The sequence below is a fragment of the Argentina anserina genome, chromosome 3 (assembly GCF_933775445.1).
Source record: "Argentina anserina chromosome 3, drPotAnse1.1, whole genome shotgun sequence".
Classification (NCBI taxonomy): Eukaryota; Viridiplantae; Streptophyta; class Magnoliopsida; order Rosales; family Rosaceae; genus Argentina; species Argentina anserina.
Genome location: NC_065874.1, coordinates 19,429,455 through 19,450,693, shown reverse-complemented (window position 1 = coordinate 19,450,693; position 21,239 = coordinate 19,429,455). Strand labels below are relative to the sequence as shown.

The window sequence follows — 21,239 nt, the reverse complement described above, 5'->3', positions numbered from 1 at the left end:
ACACCGTGAGGCTATAGTCTTTACATCATATATATATATATATATACATATACTTAGCTAAACAATAATCGACGTTTCACAATTTGGGATTAAAAAAAATGCCACAAAAGTTTTCTCAATCTTGCACCTGTTTGGGAATGGAACGTTGTTCTTAGCTCTCAATCTAAAAGGTAATATCTCTAATCTCTTCCAATCTTCCTCTATTTAAGCTCTTAAGCTTATAAAATTGTACTTACGACCAACCATATCACAAGAATGGTTGAATGAATTTGCCATGTTGTCTATTGAAAGAAATTCGTTCAAAAGTTCAAATACGATAATTTGATCAACCTTTTTGCATCTTGAAAGGGAAAGAAAAAATGTCATTCAACTGAACATGAAATTATTTTAGCATGTTTTTTGTATCAAGCTTCTTATATATTGTTAATGCTATTACATAGTCTAGTTTATTCATCACTTAAGTAACATGTAATACATTTTGCTATGAAAGAAATGTGAAATCAAAAGTGATATATATTTTTTTCTAATATAAGGCCTCTCTTAGTTTTTGCTTTAGGCTTCACTTGGTCATGGGACGACCCCCCTGTCCATTGATGTATAGAGATAAAAGACTGAGGTGGATATGGTGGGACAAGGGGTGAGCAAACCAGGAGCACTGAGCCCACATGCATAGAAACAGAGAGTGTTCAATTGATTCTTGATTATGATTGAAGATTTGGCTCATTGGCTCTTTCGCTAAGTGGCACCCAAAAGGTTCTGGTTCGTGGCAATGGCACCAGATATGGCACGCCACAGAAAAAAGCTAAGCTTTGGAGGGACTTTAACTTTCTCTTTGCAGGGACTTTAACTTTTCATATCCAATTTCAAATCATTGGAGGAGTGGAATGTGAGTGATGGGGATGGAGAGATATCATGAGAGATTGATTGGTAGAGCATCTGGAATACCCAGAGTGAACCGAGTACTGACCGGAAGATTAGTCTCTCCATGCTAATTTGTCTGCATCCCTTCTCCCTCCAAAAGATGTGACCAAGATATGCTGTAAAGATGCGACATCCAAAGCATGGCTAATACTAGTCAAATTCCACACTCCAAGGTCCTGGTCAATGAAGTTTGAAACATGAGTGAACAAAGTTCTACATGGCCAGAGTGCCTTGAGATTACTCCTAGGCAAATTAGGAATCCAATTGTCAACTCAAAAGTCAATCGAATCACCATTGTTGACTTGCCATAACAAACTCTCAGCTAACAACTTTTTGCCATCAAGTATGCTCGACCAAATCCGCGATGCAAGCAGGCTCCCTTTTTTGGCATCAAGAAAAAGAGGCATCCGGGTAGTATCTATGCTTTAGCACTTTAACCTAAAGTGAGTTTGGGTTACAGAGAATCCGCCACCCTAGCTTTGCCAAAAGAGCTAAATTAAACTCTTCCATACTATGGAAACCAAGACCACCATTCGATTTCGCCATCCCAAGTGCATCCCAACTCTTCCAATGGATACCCCTACCAACTCTGTTTACCCACCAGAAGTTAGCCAGGGAAGAATTAATTTTGGAGCACGACGACTTCGGGAATTTGAGAACATACATAGGAAAAGTGGGCGCCGCCAAGGCAACAACCTTTATCGTGATCTCCTTACCAGCCGGAGAGAGAGAGAGGCTTGATTCCAACCAAAGATCTTCTCCTCAATGTTCTCAAGTACATAGCCAAGTGTCGAGACCTTGGATATACCCTAAATGGTGGGTAGTCCCCATTACTTACCTGGATCCTCCACTGTCGTCATTCCCAGAATAGCACTGAGAGAATCAATAGTCTCGGTGTCAGGACTAAAATACAATGAAGATTTCTGAAGATTAATAGACTGACCCAAGGCAACACAGTAGTGAAGAAGTGTAAGTTGCCCGACTGGCCTTCAAAAAGAAGAGAGAATCATCCGCGAAGAACAAATGACTGATTTTCGGACCACCAGCTCTGAGACGGAAAGATTCATGTAAGTTCTCCTAGCATAACCGACTGATCATGACCGAAAGAACAACATTGATGAAAACAAAAAAGAACAGAGAGAGATGATCCCCCTGCCTCAAGCCACGAGTTAGCTTGAAAGTTTTACCCGGTGCCCCATTCACTAAAACCGCAAAGGAAGCCGATGTAACACAAGCCATGACCAGATTAACCCACTCATGAGCAAACCCCATTTTCTGATGAACATACTCGACGAAGCTCCATTCAAACTGGTTGTAGGCTTTGTTCATGTCAAGTATAAGTGCCATGTTGGCAATCGGCCCCGCCTTCCTTAGCGTAAAGTGATGAAAACATTCATGAGCAACAATGATGTTATCTTGGATCAATCTATTCGTGACAAAAGCACATTGGTTTTCCGTAATGAGGGAAGGCATGAAGGGTTTGAGGCGGCAGGCAATGATCTTAGTCAGGATCTTGTAAGCAAAATTGCAGAGAGCAATTGGTTGAAATTGCATTGCCGACTCCAGATTTGCAACATTAGGGATGAGAGCATTGAAAGTATGATTGAACTTCATGAAAAGCGTCTGATTCTGGAAGGAGTGCGTGGTGGCCTCAAGGATAAGAGAGTTAATAATTAATATCCCAGTAAGTATGGTAAAAAGTTCCCAAGAATCCATCAGACCCCAAAAGAACTTGAATAAGAGAGTTAGTAATATCCTAGTAAGCATGGTGAAAAGTTTCCGAGAATCCATCCAGACCCCAAAAGAATTTGAATAAACTCCATAAGGTTTATTTCCATTTCAAGGATTTTTTTTAAAGATGAAGGTAAGCCATTTATTGAAAGAAAAAGAATTAGATAGTATAAAGTTATGTCGTAACGACACCATTTAAAAAGAAGAAACTGAAAAATAATAGGCAAAATTACTAAAATACACTCTGAACTTTACTCAAATTGTCAATTTACACCCCGAACTTGTAAATGCGAAAATTTACCTCATCAACTTGGTAAAAATTATCAATTTGCATCATCACCATAAATTCAACATTTTTCACACAATTTGTGGTCACGTGTCATGCACATGATGGGCATTTTTATTATTTAATATATATTTTATTTTAATAACAAAAAACACAAAGACTTTAATATTTGTACAATTATATTTGTTCACTCATTTACTTCATGATTTTTTTTCTTAATATTTTTTTTCCCGCTAGTACACTTAACATTCATCATCAGCTAATTAAGTGAGGACACAAGACAAAACTCAAACCTCTGAAACGACAAAACATTGGAAGTAAACTTGACGATTGCTAGAGACTATAAACAAAATTAATTAGTTTTAGTTCTTCACTTATGGTCGTAATTATGTATCGTTATTTTAGAAAAAAAATTATTAAGAAAGATAAATATCGTGAAGTAAATGAAATAAATATTAAATGACAAAAATGTTATGATGTGAATGGCATATGACCACAAATTGGATGAAAAATGTTAAATTTAACGATGAGTGTGCAAACCGACACTTTTTGGCAAGCTGAGGAGATAAATTTTTACATTTACAAGTTCGGGGTGTAAATTGACAATTTGAGCTAAATTCAAGATGTATTTTGACAATTTTGCCAAAATAATAACCATTCTAATCTAGAGAACAAGCTTTAGCAGCAAGAATGTGAGCAACCTTGTTGCCTCTCCTACTAATATATTAAACCAACAAGTTATCCTGATGTTTCAAAACCTTAACCACATCATCATAGAGTCTCCCCGAACAGCTTAGGCACATCAAAAAAAGAAGTTGACGATGTACCTCTTGAGCACCAGTCTCCACAATAGCAGGAACAAAGTCATGCTCAGCCAAAACAAGACAAGGAACTAGACTAGGTCCACTAGGGCTGGACTCGGTGCCAACGGTTTAGTTTATGAGCACTAACCGAAAACCAACACCGAATTTTCGGTTTCATGTTTTCCAAAACCGAAACTGAAAAATATACATAGAAACCGCGGTTTCGGTTAACCTATAATTCGGTTCGGTTTCGGTTTTGTTTCGGTTACAAAACCTAATATCCTTATTGACATTTCGTACTTGACTAGTGAAAATAAAAAGATTAAAAGTGAAGGAGTAAGCTACAAGTTCAATACTTTAATTAAGTTATATTCACTAAATATCAAGAACTCAAATATTAAGTAAACAAAAATAGTGTTTTGCTTAAACACAACAAGTTAACCAAAATAAACATTAAACCCCATGAGTTTCATCACCGGATGTTCAGACTTGTCTTAACATGAGAGCTAGTTGACAAAACCCAAAAACATTACATTAGATCTCTGCATGCATAATTGTACACATACAAAAATCAAAATCATATATTACCTTGTACAAAATCACATATCTATACATGTATATATTTATTACCAAATATATGTTTTGCATAAGCACCCAATCGATTACATATGTTCATCAAATACAAGTTATAACCTTAAATGTCAATTCTCGGTTCGGTTCGGTTTCCACCGGTTTTTTAAAAGCATGAAACCGATAACCGGCACCAATTACTCGGTTCGGTTTGGTTTCCGACACCGACGCGGTGATTCTGTTCTGTTCCAGTTTCTCAGTTTCGGTGCGGTTCGGTTATGGTCGGTTTCGGTTTTTTCGGTGTCAAAAAGTCCAGCCCTAAGGTCCACCCACTACCATAGTCCCAAAAATATCCCTTATCACAAAACCACATCCCTCACTTCTAGTGTTCTGATGAAAGGCGCCATCAGTATTGATTTTGAAAAAAAACCAACCGAAAGAGCCTTCTAGATAACTAACTCTCGCGGAACTTGCACTTTCGGAACCTTGGTATTATGAAACTGGAAATTTTATAAATAAGCATGTGCCTGAATACTTACATCAGTCCAAATCATAGACATCTAATTCAAAGTCCTCTCATTACGCTTCTTCCAAACACTCCACAGGAGAAAGAAAAGCTCCCCAAACAAAGAAAAACTAATACACTTTGAGCACAATGATCAATCATTCCAAAGCAATGGTATGAACAGTACCTCATCTAAGAAACTCTAGTTCATAGAGATCACTGACCTAGTGAAGACACAATCATGGCATAAATGAAATGTAGACTCAATAGCACTATCACAACACACATACCAACGTATCAGTCTCTACATGTTTGGAACTCAAACTACCAAGGGAAGGAAGAATATCCAAACTGACGCACCAAGCATAAACCTTAGCCTTATTAGGAATACATGTCTTCCACAACTTCTTCCAATAATTCATCTCAACAGTTTGAACAATTGGAGAAAAACTAGAAGAATGAAGGAAAGCATACTGATAAGAGGACTTCATTGAAAAGGAGCCATTCTTTTCCAATTTTGAGTACAACTTATCACTCACATTAGGAGAGCTTAGAGGAATAAGGTTTATCTCCATTTTAAGAATTTGAATCAACTAACAAGGTTTATCTCCATTTAAAGATAAATCTTATGTGGAAATGCCTATTATTTTAAGATGAGTCATAGAAATGAGTAAAAAGGAAAATATTTGCTGCAAAAAAATTCGACTTGCCTTGTTCGGTGACATTTTTGAAAAAAAATTTCAAAACAAATTAAAAAAATGAAATCGAGAAAATAAAAAAGTGCAAATGTCAAAGGTGTTTTTCACTTTTTCCCATAAAAATTGAAAATATTTTTAATTTACACTTTATGTGTTTTGAGAAATATATTTCTTAGTTTTATTTTAAAAATAAAAAATATGAATATGAAAATATTAACGTACGCCAGCTTGTGTTTTCTCTCACAACATGCGGGCATTGGGAAGGTCATTTTCTACAATACGAACTTAAATGTTTTTACCTAAGAAAAAGAGAAATTAATAAAATAAAGGCAAATTATAAAAAAGTATCATCTCCTAATTTATATTAGAAAAAAGTCACTACTTATGAATTAATTATAAAAATGTCATCACATTTAAGTGGAAATTATAAAAAGGTCAACAAAATTAGAAAATAGTCACTTTAAAAATATTTTATAAACTAATTTCCCATTTCTTACTATTTTTCTTCTTTTTTTTCTTTCTTTTTCTAATTTCGGCCATAACTTTTTCGTTCGGCGATAGATTTTGATGAAATTGGTACCGTTAGAAAGATCTCGCTCTCCTCTTTCATTTGATATACTACCCACTCCGAATCAACAACCGTACAAGGCGCAATAACCATCGCAAAGGGTTGCTGCCATCAATGATGGTGCTTCAAGCAATTCCGGCGAAACCGAAGCTCAAAGTTCCCTAATTCCTGCTATTCTCTTCATTCTGAGTATACTTATACCAATCTCATTTGAATTTTAACAAAATTTCACATATTTCCACATTTCCTCTCAGCATGTCACACCTCCTGTCACAGATGCTGTCACAGACACTGTCACAGACGTTGTCACAGACACTGTCACAGACGCTGTCACACCTACTGAGTGACTAAATTCTAATTTTGAAATCTTACTTGATTGTTTTCTAATTTCATGTGTCAAAAGTGATTTTTTTTATTTGACGAGATTGGTACCGTTAGAAAGATCTCGCTCCCCTCTTTCATTTGATATACTACCCACTCCGAATCAACCAACCGTACAAGGCGCAACAACCATCGCAAAGGGTTGCCGCCATCGATGGAGGTGCTCCAAGCAATTCTGGCAAAACCGAAGCTCAAGGTTCCCTAATTCTAGCTATTTTCTTCATTCTGAGCATACTTATATCAATTTCATTTGAATTTTAACAAAATTTCGCATATTTCCACATTTTTTCTAGGCATGTCACACCTCCTATCACAATCACTGTCACAAACACTGTCACACTATCTCTTAACTGTCACACCTACTGTCACAACCGTTATCATACCCACTGTCATAGAAGTTGTGACACTATTTATTTACATAGATACTGTCACATATCCTGTCATAGATGTTGTCCGCTGTCACACTACCTATCACAGATGTTGTCACACTACCTATCACAGATACTGTCACAGATCCTATCACACTACCTATCACACCCGCTGTCACACTACCTATCACATATGTTGTCACAGATCCTGTCACAGATGTTGTCACAGATCCTATCACACTACCTATCACACCCGCTGTCACACTACCTATCACAGATGTTGTCACAGATGCTGTCACAAAATCCTGTCACAGATGCTGTCACAGATCCTGTCACAGATGCTGTCACACTACTTATCACAGCTGCTGTCACACCTCCTGTCACACTACCTGTCACACCCGCATACTGCTGTCACACCCACCCATTGTCACATTGTTTTATATAACTGTTGTGATGAGGAGGAGAAGGAGGAGGAGACGCACAAGAAGAAGAAGAAGAAGAACCATGAACTGCTATGGGCACCTCTTAATCATCTTCTCCCTTAAACCCATATCTGGGTTTCTTTTTCCGGTTAGCTGCATCTGCAGCAATACCAACCTTCTCGGCGTCCTGGCCTCAAAGCAAACCTAGGACCAAGCCTGCAATTTCAAGATCTCTCTCTCTATCCTCGACGAGCACCCTAGAATCGACCTTGCCATCAATGACGCCGACGAGGTCAACCCCAATCTTGATTTAGTCAAAAGGTGCGGGTCAAAGACGAAGGTGGTGTTACGACTTCTGTGAAAAAAAAAAATGGCCGTGGCATTCTTTGTAATTTTGGCGAAAAATAGGGGCAACAGTATAAGTAATTTTAGAAACTGATTTTTTTCTAATTTTTAAATCTTATTTGATTTTTTTTCGAATTTCAAGTGTCAAGAGTCCAAATAAGAAAAGAAATCAACGGCCAATATGAGAAGGTGAGAAGGTTGCTCTCTAGTGTAAAAACCATAAAACAGTCACTAAACCCTAGTTCCCAACTCTCTATCTCCCTCTCTCGCTCGCTCTTCTCCTTTTCATCTGCAACAATGGCGAGTATGATGGTACGCCCGTCTCTCTCTCTCTCTCTCATAGTATTAGTTGGGTCTCTGTAATCTTCTGACTCTGTTGCTTTTTGTTGTGGTGGTGAAAATGAACACACAGCAACCGCAGATCATACTTCTCAAGGAGGGCACGGACACCTCTCAAGGGAAGGCACAGCTCATCAGCAACATCAACGCCTGCACCGCCGTCGCCGACGTCGTCAGGACCACCCTCGGCCCTCGCGGCATGGACAAGCTCATCCACGACGACAAGGGCAATGTCACCATCTCCAACGATGGCGCCACCATCATGAAGCTTCTCGACATCGTTCACCCCGCCGCCAAGATCCTCGTCGACATCGCCAAGTCTCAGGACTCTGAGGTTATCTATCCTTATCAATCTCTCACTCACTTAGCTTACCGATCTCAGATTCCGATTTCCTGAGTTTGAATGTGTTTTCGGTGCAGGTTGGTGATGGGACAACTACGGTTGTTCTGCTCGCCGGCGAGTTTCTCAACGAGGCCAAGCCTTTTGTTGAGGACGGGGTCCACCCCCAGAATTTGATCAGGAGTTTCCGAACCGCTAGCTATTTGGTAATTATTATTATTATTAATTTTTTTTTTACAGACTGTGGTTGTGGTTGTGGTTAATGCTTGTTGTTGTTGGATCAGGCCATTGAGAGAATCAAACAACTTGCTACCAGCATTGAGGGCAAGAGCCTCCAAGAGAAGAAGGAGCTGCTAGCTAACTGTGCCGCCACCACACTCTCCTCAAAGCTCATCGGTGGAGAGAAGGACTTCTTTGCAAAAATGGTTGTAGATGCTGTCATTGCCATTGGTGATGACGATCGTCTTAACATGATCGGAATTAAGAAGGTAAATTTCTCGGCAGGAATACCATACTGTTGGCACTGAAAGGGGCTTGCTTTTTCTGGGAGTGATATTCATTGTGGAGTTGGTGCCACTTGTACAGGTTTCTGGTGGTAACATGCGTGATTCCTTTCTAGTAAATGGCGTTGCCTTTAAGAAGACATTTTCTTATGCCGGTTTTGAACAGCAACCAAAGAAGTTTCTCAATCCTAAGATACTGATACTAAATATTGAATTGGAGCTTAAATCCGAGAAAGAAAATGCTGAGATCAGGTAAGGGTCATGTCGCTCCATTTGAAATGTGTTTCTATCAATTTTCGTATGTTTTTTTTAAAAAAATGTTTTCATCTCCTTGCAGATTGTCAGACCCATCCCAGTATCAGTCCATTGTTGATGCTGAATGGAATATTATCTATGACAAGCTGGATAAGTGTGTGCAGTGTGGAGCCAAAGTTGTTCTTTCACGGTTGGCTATTGGTGATTTAGCAACACAGGTGATGCCTTGTCTGCCTGAATTTTCCCTGTTAGTAATCCGTCTGGATTAGTCTTTTTGACCATAGGGTAACAAACTTGTATACAGTTTGTTTACCTGGTAGAGAGAAAACATATATTTCAGTGTGAAAGAATGGAGAATCTTTCCCTTCAGTTGGGCTCATTTTATGTACTCACTATTTCATGTCACATGTCTCCCCTGCTGCTGAAATCTTCTTGATCTCTTTAGAAAATTTATCTGATAATACTTATCATGGTCCTAGTTTCACGATATATGCTTGTGTATAATCTATATCATTGTGGAACTTTACTGGAAAATTTGCAATACTTTTAGCGTCTAATGATGTGAAGTGAATGTAATTTTCATAACGTCATTAAAGAAAATTTTCATAAACAAAAGTTTAATGCATTTGTTTGCTTGACAGTATTTTGCAGATCGAGATATATTCTGTGCTGGCCGTGTAGCTGAAGAAGATCTGAAAAGGGTGGCTGCAGCCACTGGTGGCACTGTGCAGACATCCATCAATGATGTTATCGATGAGGTTGCTATGCCCCATATTGTCATGCTATAGTTTTATGTACTAGTGCAACGTTCATCTGTCCTTAGATTACATGCAAGTGTTTCCTTTTAGCTGGGCCATTTCTTGTGTTTTTGGTTGACACACACTTAACTTTATTTTTTTTACTTTTTATTTGTAGGTCCTTGGAACATGCGAGGTTTTTGAAGAAAAGCAAGTCGGAAATGAGAGGTTTAATATCTTTAGTGGATGTCCATCTGGTAGAACTGCTACAATTGTTCTTCGTGGTGGAGCTGATCAGGTATGCCTTTTATAAGCTTTCTCATCTGGTATCTGCTTATGAATATCTTATCCTTTTTCGCTTTGCATCTCTTTTTCCTTTTCATTGCTGAATTTATTGACTCGCTCATGGATTCTTATTTTAGTTCATTGAGGAAGCTGAGCGTAGTCTACATGATGCCATCATGATTGTTAGAAGGGCTCTAAAGAATTCGACTGTAGTTCCTGGTGGTGGTGCAATAGATGTATGTGTTTTGGATCCATGGTATCTGCAAAGTTAATGTGAGATGTTTGTCTTGTTCATAATTTGTTTGTGTTTGGTGGCAGATGGAGATCAGCCGTTACTTGAGGGACAAAGCGCGTGAAATTGCTGGGAGATCTCAGTTTTTCATCAACTCATACGCAAAAGCTCTGGAGGTATTTAGTTTTGGGTTTTTTTTTGGTTATATTGGCTGTTCGTCATGACTGTAGACATAGCCATTGCTGCAGTGCAAATTATGTGACATTGGATGTATAATCTGGTCGATGCCATTTTTCTTTGTGGGATCATGGGTGTCTAGCTTTGGATATCCAAATTTGCTTTTTTGAAATTGAGTACATGAAGGATGTCTAACTTGTAGGGTATCTGGTTGGTTCTGAAAATTGTTGTGTTTGATTTTGGTGGGTTTAACGATAATACATTCAGGGTAGGTGGATAATCTGGAATTGGAATGACAACTGTATTTACTGGTTAATCCATTATATGGAGATCGGGTGCACTCTTTAAAGGCTTTTCTTTCCTTTCACTGTATACCCTTTTCTCTTCGGCCTTCTCAATTTTCATGAAGCCTGTATCATGTGAATGATTTGTTGTAGCTTGGAATTCAGGATGATTTTCAAAGAAGAAAAAAGAAAAGAAAGAGAAATAAAAGAAATATGATATGGCAGTGTTCTCACCTGGTCGACCAGGAATTTATGTTCAGTTACATGCATTATATCATAACTATTTTAGTAGTCTCCGACCCTTGTGTATTGAATTTAGTTTGGGTGGTCGTAGTTTCTTGGTCATCAGGTGAACAAGTTGGACATTTTCTCAAAATGATATTTCTGCTTATGGTCAATGGTGAATGAAAAATACCATGAATGAGTGTAATGCTGCAATATTAGTAACTGAATGGTGGTAGGTTACTGATATGCTATCCTCCACATTTGTTGCAGGTTATTCCACGACAACTATGTGACAATGCGGGATTTGACGCGACTGATATGCTAAACAAACTTAGACAGAAACACTCAACAGGTTGAGCTTTCATTTTATTTAGAACTAGTCTAGTTGATTAGTTAATAATATTATATGGATAGCATATATGATATATGATAATTTTTTATGCAATTTGTGATATATGCCTGTGTACTATAAAGAAGGATTAATATGTATTGAATCTTCATATAGGCATTCAATAATTATGTGCTAAAAGATTCCAAAAATCAATTTCTTGTAGGTGAGGGTGCACCTTATGGAGTAGACATTAATACTGGAGGAATTGCTGATTCCTATGCTAACTTTGTCTGGGAGCCAGCAGTTGTAAAGGTATATGCTTGTCATCCTAACAGCATAGATGTGGTAGTCCCACATCATGCTGCCTTTTTTAATGCTCATTATAATGTCATTTGGCTGGTGATTTAATCATGTCTGTTGCTATAGATCAATGCTATAAATGCTGCTACTGAGGCTGCTTGCCTGGTTTTAAGTGTTGACGAGACGGTGAAAAATCCAAAGGTATGTGTAGATTCCATTTTCTGGTATTGTTATTATGTGTAGTGACTTCATATTTCCCTGACTGTAGCTTGGTCACTGGTCATCATGTAAAACACTGTCTTTGCATTTGGTCTGAAAGAAGAAAGTAGTTTCATTCTTTTAGTCAAGAATTGACTCTGGTTCTTTAACTTATGCTGTATTGAGTCTTTTTTGAGATATTGGCTACTTAGTTGATGCCTAAAAATAACAAATATATTAACTTAAGACCATTTTTTTCTATATAGAACAAGTCAGCTGTTTAATGCCTTCTGTCACTTTAATGCAGTCTGAGAGTGCCCAGGGAGATGCTGCTGCTAGTGCCATGGGAGGTAGAGGGCGTGGAGGAGCTGCTTTACGTGGCCGTGGCCGTGGAATGCGAAGACGATAGTTGCAAAGCCATGCATTAGTCATGACCAAGCAGGCCGGGTTTTAAAACAGTTTTGTCATTCTGGTTGATGGTGTGCTCTGGAGTTGTACTTGCATTCAAACTGATTGTGAAATGCAACATGCATGCTTGAATGTTTTCTTGTAACATGTTATATTAGGTAGCGTCAGTGTATGTGTAGTTGAACCAACTTGAAGCTGAGATCTCCTAGGGGCCTTGTTTAACATTTCTCCTCCCCTGCTTAGCTTGTTTTGTGGATTGATGATGAGAATTGTTGCACATGTGGTCGCTTCTTTCTTTGAATCTGGAGTCTTGAATTTTAAGTTTGTGCTTCATTGTAATTCTTGACTGGGGCTTATTTATTTTATTTTTCCTATCTCGTAGTGTTTTATGCAAACTCGATTCTGATTTTCGTCCAAAAAAAAAACTCGATTCTGATCTCAACCAAAGTCCTAACATGCGGAGCAATATAGTTGTTATTGCACTAGCTGTAAGTTGTGGATGCAGTTATTTGGGTATTTCATAAAAATCAGTTTCCAGAACGACCGACGTAGGTGATGAAACAAAAGGAACAATGGCAGCACATCAACTCGAGGATTCAGGGTATATAGAACAAGTGCCGCAACTGCAAGAATCTATTGTATGGCTAAAGTTCTGTAGCAAGTAACACTGAACTTGACAATTTTGTTCCTGCAAAAAACTATAAAGCAACTCTGGAAATAAAACCATTAAGAAAACAGAAGAATCATGTTGCCCATTTCCAGTGACTTCATCTTTATTACTCCTCTCTCACAAATTTAAGATCCTATGTAGCAAACAAATCAGGTGCTTGTTGTGTTGTGCACAATTTAATAACCAAAGTTGATGAATCAGCCTTAAAACTGGAACTGCATTTCCGAACTGTATCCAAGACTGTCAAGGTTAGCAGCCATAGCCTTGTTCATAGGTGGTGGTCCGCATCTTAATATCTGAAAAAAAAAAGGTTTGGTATTGCATGCCATATGAAAACGAGTGAGTGAGACGGTGGAGATAGGAATTACCTTAATATCCGGTGCTGGTGCAGGGCAGTGAGTCTGAATAATTTCTTTTGATATGAACCCAACACCACCTTTCCAGCCTTCAGGGGCCTGAAGACGGTAACACACATCAAATTTGTAACCGACAATATAACGCGTAGCAGGTTGGTTTCACACAATGATGCAAGTAAATAAAAAAAAACTAAATCAAACTTTGTGCGCCTAAGTTATGGCAATCTATATGCCATAAAAATGTTTTGAGGTACATGTACATCCATCTTATCAACTTATTGGAGATCCTAGTAATTTTAAATTACAACAGTACTGACTGTTTGCTCCACTCAAACAGCGTTGACTTTCTGAAAAGTTCATAACTTAAAAAAAATGGAGAGATCATCATATAATTGGACAAACTGATCAGAATTGAGTACTTTTGTGAAGAAGATAGAACAAAAAATGCCACTCTGATCGGAAACTTACAATAATAATAATGATAATAATAACAAAGATCTGCCTTTTTTTTACCAAATAATAAAAACAATACCTGATTAAGAACATAATAAATGTTGAAACGATTGGGAAAGTTACTCGCTAGATTATCCAGCTCTTCCTGCAAAAAATGAACATAGTTAACGAAATAAAACCACTGAGGTGTTACGAATTCTAGGCCAGGAAATTGCCTTACTGCGTGCATGCCACATTTACAGGAAAACGGTGAAAAAAAATCCAAGGAAAATTAAAGCATGCATTAGACTCATAGAGCATGAGCAACATAAATTTCACTCCAGTATTGTGAATAGAAAGACAAACTTGCTTCAGAATTTTTGCGAAAAGCCAATCATATCAATTGCTTGTCAGCAGCAATTTGTGGCAAAAGGGCGCTTAACAAAATAATATAGTGAAAATGGCAAAAAAGTCTAGTTCCCCAGGATTTTATTCTGACTACACTTGACACACTCTTATAGATTCCCATGCTGTCAGCATAGACATTCAGGCAAGGAAATGGAAAACTAGTAGCAGCACTAAATGATAGGTGAACAAATTTGAATGCGAACTTTGATGCCATTTCATAATAAATAGCATATATAACATATAAAGTTACTAACCACTCAATTAATTATAACATGCATATTTATATGACATATGGTTCCAAATTCACCATTTTAAAGGCCCTATCAACTGATATTCTCGTTTTCACCTTTGTTTTTGATTGTAGATGAAATATATGCTGAAATGAGGGCTGAAAATTATTTCAAATGGTTCTGAACTTCTGATTCAAGTGCTTCTTATTACTACATATCTCCCTATTCCTCTCTCCCGTCTCTTGTTTTATAATATGGAAAAAATAAAAGACTTCAGGAAAAGTGTAGCCCAAGTAAAATGAACGCTATTACATTGTTGTCATGCAGTATTCTTTAGTTTGGGAATGGTTATCCGTAAGTGCTAGATATATAGTAAGAATTTTTTGCTTAAAATAATACTCAATGATGAAACGAGAGAGACACACAGATACATTTGGTATGACATGTGTTGAACAAACAGAACATAGAGGTGCTTACTTTCAATAGAATGTCCTCATATGTGACATTGGCATATATGAGATGTATGTTTGTTCTGTCACTAGGATTTTCCATTATGGCTCTAGCAACCTGTAAGACCAGGAAGAAAAATTAAACTATAAAAGCAATGTATTGATAAAAAGAAAATTATGTGCAAAACTTAGACCATCATACCTGGAACATTGGAGTGATGCCAGTACCTCCGGCTAGCATCCCAAAAGCTTTAACTTGGTTAGGCTGATACTTGAATCGACCCTAGAGAATAAATTTAAAAGCCATTCAGTGTTGGTAATGACATGCAGAGGCTGCTGTCTAACTGTTGGTCACTGTTGTACTTCCAGTGTACTTTTTGGTTCTTTAAAATTTATACCTAAGGCTGACCAATGTGTAAACTTTACCTTAGGTCCTTTTACAGCCAGGTAATCACCTTCACTCATGACTCGAAAATGATGAGACATCCTTCCTTGGGGATACATCTATTCATGTGAAACAAAATAAAAGAGAAGAAAACATAAAAATTAAGAAACCAATGTATAAAGATTTAGAGCATGAGAAGTGCTTCGGCAGAAACCTTTATGACTAATTCAAAGTATCCAATATCAGTATCCAAAGTGGTCGGGGTATATGCTTTGACAACTTCTTCATTTTGACTATCTTTTCCTCTGTATGAAAAAAAAAAAAGTCAGGTTCACAGAAAAATATCATGCTGGATGCTAAAACATCAATTGTAAAACAAGAATCAGACTTGTACAAACCGAGTCTTATCAGTTGAAAAGAAAAACACTACACAGAAAATATATAAAAACGAAACCTGCAACTTATATGCTGTCCAATAGGCAGACCCAACACTGATGTAGCTGTTGGAAGAGCAAACTTAAATTTAGCCACATTATGGCTGAGCTGAGTGCGCTTTACAAGTTTAAATTCCTTGAATTTCTCAGGATCCAAGCAACCTAACCAGTCACATTGTTAGCTAAAGTCTGAAGACACATACGCATGGAAACATATTAGATAACAGCTAGACGTGAAGTCCAGTAAATGTGACAGAAGCTAAAGCGAAAAGAGAAACATTAAACTCTATACCCCTACATACATGTAGGGCATATAGAATTCAAAGAGGGTAAATCACAAGACATCTCCTCTGACATAATATTCGTAGACTGCAGATTATAAGTAAAACATTGACACACACACACACACACACACAACACACACACATATATCAGTTTTGTGCAATTAGATATGCTAAATGGCTTTACAAAACTCAATTCTGCATTAAGGGAAATCTGGATATGCAACTAGTAAACAAAAAGAAGTGAAAAAAAAGGATCCCAGGTAGTAGGAATTAAGGGTTGTTTAATCCAAATCAAATTTCTGCGTTCTCGACCCACATTCTATGATTGAAGCACATAAAAAAGCAGCAAGAAATGGGATTGGGAGAGAGAGAGAGAGAGACCTTTTGGTTTTCTGGTGACGTAGAAATAGTAGGCGGTACCAACACCAATGGCGACGACAGCCGCGGCTATGCTCAGCATTTCTGCTCTGTGACTCTGTAAACCAACCATTGGCTCTATTTCGAATCAAACAAGGGAACCTCTGAGAGAGAGATTCAGAAGAAGAACAGAACAGAACAGAACTGAAGTTCGTTTCTTGTTGGATGCAGCCTTCGCTCCAAAGTCGTCCTTTCCTTTGCTGATGATAATACCTCACGTGCTGCTTTCCACCTCACGTGTTGATAAAATTTCACTTCTACATCATTAGGTGAGCATCGCTACTAGTTTCTACACCCTGAACCCTATTAGTACTGTGACCTTGTTTGGTTTGCGGACTTGAAAGTATTTTTTTTGTATTATTTCCCATGGAAAGGGAAAGAAAAGAGAAATGAATTTTCCCCAATACTTTACATTCTGGCACGTATTTGGTAAGATAAGGAAAATCATCAAGAAAGTTGTTAAAGAATGTAATAAAATTATGGATTGTGAGAATAAATGTAAGGAAAGAAGATGACAAAGTGATTTCATTGAATTTTGGATGGAACCATTTTCCTCCCTTTTCTCCATTCCATCAAGAAAGGAAATTTTCTAGTTGTATCCCAAAGACAGGAATGTAACAGAACAGTTTTCTTTTCCCACAGTTACTTTCCAACGAAATAAACGAGGCCAAATTAAGTGCAGTAACGAAGCCAGAAATTACACAAGGATATGAATAGGGGGTGCCTGGCATAAAATAAAACTTGAAAACATAAACTACATATGAAATAAAAAAAAACAAAAAAAACAAGGGGGGTTGCTAATTTGTCCCTTGTGGAGAATAATTGTAGGAAAAAGAAATTGTTGCTTACAAATCCACACAATCAAGCAAGCTAATGAGGATTAGGCGACATTCACTTATATTAAGAAAATAAACCAGGAATTCCCAAGAAAGAAACATTCTCACGAGTACAACACTACCCCCTCCACTCTTATAAAGAACCCTCTGTTATGAGGAGAACCACTGAACCTGTTGGTGCATTGTCGAGTAAAACAACCAATTTTCCAATTACGTTCTAATATGAAGGTTTATTAGAATAAATTCTAGTATTGCTATGTACTCTGAAACATAATTTATGTATGGTGGACTTCTTTTGTCCTGTGAATTTCCATACAACACATAGAAAGTAGATTGCAATATTGTGAAATCAATTTCCAACAGATTATCTTTATCTATGAATCTATTTCCAACAGAAACCTATCTTTCCAGTTAGAACGTTGCTCTGATTTCTTCCCTTGCTATGTATATCTTACAAAGACACCAATTATTTCAACTTCATCTTCACAAGGACTCAAATTATTTTACTACTTTCAGCCGAGACAGTCTCTACTTCTTCAGGAATGACAGTCCCTACTTTATCTTCACCAGAACCTGTATCACTTGCAGCTTCTACACTGGCTAACTTTGACACACGAAACACAGCTAAGTGTTCGTCTCCTGCAACAATGAAATCAATTTCACTTCAGTATTAAAATATGGTCTAACGATACAAGTGACTAGTGATGTTTTTCAAAAATACTCCCTACATAAAAATTCTGATAAATCCATAGGAAACTGAACGATTATCTAAATAACAGTGTGAATAGGAGTCTACCAAGGTGAATCCATACAAAATTGAAAATTCATAAGCAAGGTGATATTTAGTGACCGGAAACAGTTTTAATTAGAAACTGTTCATATATCTTCTCAGATACTTATAAGTATGGTTACCGTACCTAGTTTACTTAACCCCATACCTTTTCTTTTCCCCTTTGTCAGTATCAGTCCCTTCATTTTCCAAGTTCAGATATATTTTCTCGGGACATGGTGGACCGACTCGGTTTCCTGATACGCTTTCATCACTCAGGCATTTCCTATTTGGTTGCAAAGAATTTTTGCTGTATGTAGTTTAAAATTAATTGAACATAAAGAGATTAATGTTTTGGTATATAGTAGGGAGATTGGAAAGAGTATTGGCTCCTAGGACGTATAACTTTTCTGTATTTCTCTAAGTTCCATGCCAAATGCCAGAAACTCAGTTATAGAACTTTCTTCAGTTGGAAAATCCGAATAAAGAAAGAAAATATTGCAGAAAGAGTTGAATCCATGCATAAAAACTGTTGTAAGATTAAATCGCTTTATCACAACTTGCACATTCGCAACAACTGATCTTCTGGCATACGACCCTCATTTACTTTATTCATAGGTAATTTCAATTGTTCCTAAGAGGTTCTAGATTTGGTCAGCTGTTGGACACTAAAGCAAATAATTGAAGCTAAAACTTTTAGAGATTAGGGTAGGGAATCTAACCAAAACAAAGAATCCTCACTTTAGGGGAGCTGGATCCTATTTCCTTCAAGCAAAGGTTGAAAAAAGAGTATAGGGTAAGGGAACTCTTAAACCAAATCCCATTTTACAACTACGCTCTTTATCAGTTTTTATTATTTGCACCTCAGTTAGGTAGTTACTAGCAGTACTTTCTATTTATTTATTGGTCAAGGACTTGTGTGGGAATGTTATTAGGATCCAGATAAATCACACTTAAAACTATAGTAATAGATTTGAATCACAAATGATTTCTCTAAATACACACGGTCTAGTTGAGCAGAACTGTCTTTAGAGTTTAGAAGAAAATTTGAAGCTTAGGGAAAGCAAAGAAAATGTGTTTTACATATATAGTAGGTGTATTGTATATGTTATTTCCCATAAATTGATGATGACATCACACCCAAGCCTTTTAAATTTTATGAACGGAAGAGATGGAAGAAGAGAGCAGCTAATAATTATATCTCTTTATGGTTTTATTGATTGCTCAGGTTATTAATTTCCAGCTTAAGAAGGGTCTGATCTAGAAGTCTCCAGGCTTAATTTCAAGAGTCCTCTTGTGTCTTTTAACTGTTACTTTATTAGGCCTTTTATGTTTCAGTTTCTGAAATTTAAGAGTCCTAACGAGTACTTAAGGCTAGCTGGTGTTAGTTATAAACATTAGTATAAATAATGTAAGTGCCGAAAGGCAGAGGCATGCTATATGGAATAAGAATATCAGTGTTTACTGAATTTTCCTGTGATAGGATTAAGGTGAGAAACCTGGGAGAGATTCCCAAATTATAGTGTTTTGGGTGTGAAGCCTGGGAGTGAATCCTAAAATCAGTGTGTGTTAACTCTACAGTTCTTAGAGCTTGTGATCTAGGTTCCTAAGCAGCTACTGTGCTGCGTCATAAATGAAAAGGAGAATGAAAAGACAGGAATAAATTGGGAACACCTTACCAAATGTAACACAAGATCCAGGTGATAAGGTGGCAATAACTCCAGGTCTCAACCGTTGGTCATTAATGAATGTCCCATTGGTGCTGTCCAGATCTGTTACCAAGAGGTTTCCATCTTTCTTTCGAATGCGAGCATGCAAACCAGATACTACCAATTTAAAGCGAAACAAGAAGAAAAAAAATTGATGAGGACTTGATCTTAAACTTTACAAAAGAAGATTGCCTCCAGTGTAATTATCACTAATCTGATATGTGGGAATTGGTTTATGCAATAGAAAAAAAAAAGAGTAATACGAGCATGAAAGACTCAAATTGGCTTCGCGTAGTTGTTTAAATTATTGGATATCCAGGAATCTTAGTGTCTAACACAAGAACTTAGTAGTTAATTTAGGAGACTCAATTGGTAACAATTTTGCCACCCAACCTTAATATCAGTGGTTCTAGTCCTCATACTTATTAAATATTTCTTCTTCGAGAATTCAAAAGTTCAAGCAGGAAAGTTGGCAAGACTCATTCTCTTATACCTGTTGCAACTGGAATCACTAAATCAGCTTTCTCAGGAAGGCGGCCAACAGTCACCACATTCTACATTCAGTAAAGGCGAATCATTATAATAATTATGGCATCTGAGACGGACCGGAGAAAAAAAAAATAGAGAAAATGTTTTTTTGTCATAAGAAAGGAAACTTACAGAAGCAATTTCAAATGCACCTGGCATTTGAACCTTGAAACCAATATGCCTTGTATCTCCATCACCTATCATAAGAGCAAAATATAGTTATAAAACATGAGTCACTCCTGATCTAACATGAAAGGTTAGGTAAATAAGATTACAGTGTTAGTAGAGACTTGCAATGCAGTAATAGGATAGGTTACAGTGGGGAAAAACACAATAAGTTTAGCAGGTAAATCTTAAAGCTGAACCCTGTAACCATGAGTTTAATAATAATTCTAATGTTAACTTGTATTTGCAAAATACAATCTATAGATTAACAAAGTTCCTGCCACTAGCTAGCTAGAACCTAAAACTAATTATGACTTAACCAAAACGTATGCATAGCTGCTACAAGTTGCACATATATCTTGATTACTAATACTTGCATCAAATGCAATGGTGTTTCTTTGCTTTACCACAAGTTGATATGAAACAGAAAATTAACGTAGAAGCAGCTATATATATATATATATATAGATATATATAGACACACACACATACACATTAAGCTTATTGATTGATGTTTCATGCCTTTTGCCAAGGAGAAGAAGAAGAAGAAGATACGTACCCACAGGCTCCAGAAGCCATCTTTCGGGAGCATCAGATTGAGGAGGAGTCTGCGTGTTAGAGGAGGCACATATGGGGCTAATTCGTTTGAAGCAGACGCCTTGGAGTTGAGCTTGTCGTTTGAGAATGTAGTTGGAGCTGCTCTGAAACTGAAAGGGCAGTGAAGTAGTACTAGTAGTAGAAGTAGAAGAAGAAGCAACAAGAAGAAAAGAGGAGCGAGGAGGAGATGCAGAGATCAAGTGACGAGCTGTTATTTCCATTTCTGCTCGATCTCTGCTATCTGGAGTACACGCACACTTGGGATGATTTGGCGCTTTATTCTCTCCTCCGCCGATTATGTGGCACGCATTTAATACGCCGACTACGATTTGGATAACAATTATCCCCCCACTCGCCT

General features: G+C 37.3%; 3 protein-coding genes and 1 pseudogene across 3 annotated transcripts; 1 reads left to right on the top strand and 3 right to left on the bottom strand.

The window, feature by feature from the left end:
• The window catches only part of LOC126787230 (uncharacterized), a 191,615-nt pseudogene that overhangs the window by 116,714 nt on the left and 53,662 nt on the right, over positions 1 to 21,239 (bottom strand).
• Positions 7,779 to 12,551, top strand: LOC126787822 (T-complex protein 1 subunit eta). Its single transcript, XM_050513733.1, has 14 exons — positions 7,779 to 7,910; positions 8,011 to 8,271; positions 8,358 to 8,483; positions 8,562 to 8,765; positions 8,863 to 9,032; positions 9,118 to 9,253; positions 9,677 to 9,793; positions 9,951 to 10,070; positions 10,195 to 10,293; positions 10,376 to 10,465; positions 11,246 to 11,327; positions 11,530 to 11,618; positions 11,733 to 11,807; positions 12,112 to 12,551. The coding sequence occupies exons 1-14, from the start codon at positions 7,896 to 7,898 to the stop codon at positions 12,211 to 12,213; spliced, it is 1,686 nt and encodes a 561-aa protein (XP_050369690.1). The 5' UTR covers positions 7,779 to 7,895; the 3' UTR covers positions 12,214 to 12,551.
• Positions 12,914 to 16,465, bottom strand: LOC126787834 (NADH--cytochrome b5 reductase 1-like). Its single transcript, XM_050513748.1, has 9 exons — positions 16,242 to 16,465; positions 15,597 to 15,738; positions 15,357 to 15,447; positions 15,184 to 15,261; positions 14,960 to 15,040; positions 14,786 to 14,875; positions 13,771 to 13,836; positions 13,251 to 13,337; positions 12,914 to 13,178 (listed from the first exon to the last, which is right to left on the bottom strand). The coding sequence occupies exons 1-9, from the start codon at positions 16,348 to 16,350 to the stop codon at positions 13,086 to 13,088; spliced, it is 837 nt and encodes a 278-aa protein (XP_050369705.1). The 5' UTR covers positions 16,351 to 16,465; the 3' UTR covers positions 12,914 to 13,085.
• On the bottom strand, positions 17,229 to 21,209 carry LOC126787838 (uncharacterized). Its single transcript, XM_050513752.1, has 5 exons — positions 20,844 to 21,209; positions 20,252 to 20,316; positions 20,085 to 20,145; positions 19,562 to 19,708; positions 17,229 to 17,752 (listed from the first exon to the last, which is right to left on the bottom strand). The coding sequence occupies exons 1-5, from the start codon at positions 21,100 to 21,102 to the stop codon at positions 17,607 to 17,609; spliced, it is 678 nt and encodes a 225-aa protein (XP_050369709.1). The 5' UTR covers positions 21,103 to 21,209; the 3' UTR covers positions 17,229 to 17,606.

Excerpts from the sequence above, each read along its gene's own strand:
- LOC126787834 (XM_050513748.1), bottom strand. The coding sequence starts at position 16,350 with ATGGTTGGTTTACAGAGTCACAGAGCAGAAATGCTGAGCATAGCCGCG. Across the intron at positions 15,041-15,183 it reads TGGCTGTAAAAGGACCTAAG|GGTCGATTCAAGTATCAGCC; the intron begins GTAAAGTTTACA and ends TTTATTCTCTAG. Across the intron at positions 13,179-13,250 it reads CACCAGCACCGGATATTAAG|ATATTAAGATGCGGACCACC; the intron begins GTAATTCCTATC and ends TTTTTTTTTCAG.
- LOC126787822 (XM_050513733.1), top strand. Across the intron at positions 8,272-8,357 it reads CCAAGTCTCAGGACTCTGAG|GTTGGTGATGGGACAACTAC; the intron begins GTTATCTATCCT and ends TTTTCGGTGCAG. Across the intron at positions 11,328-11,529 it reads TAGACAGAAACACTCAACAG|GTGAGGGTGCACCTTATGGA; the intron begins GTTGAGCTTTCA and ends AATTTCTTGTAG.
- LOC126787838 (XM_050513752.1), bottom strand. The coding sequence starts at position 21,102 with ATGGAAATAACAGCTCGTCACTTGATCTCTGCATCTCCTCCTCGCTCC. Across the intron at positions 20,146-20,251 it reads GTGCATTTGAAATTGCTTCT|AATGTGGTGACTGTTGGCCG; the intron begins GTAAGTTTCCTT and ends TACTGAATGTAG. Across the intron at positions 17,753-19,561 it reads TGGATCTTGTGTTACATTTG|GAGACGAACACTTAGCTGTG; the intron begins GTAAGGTGTTCC and ends TCATTGTTGCAG.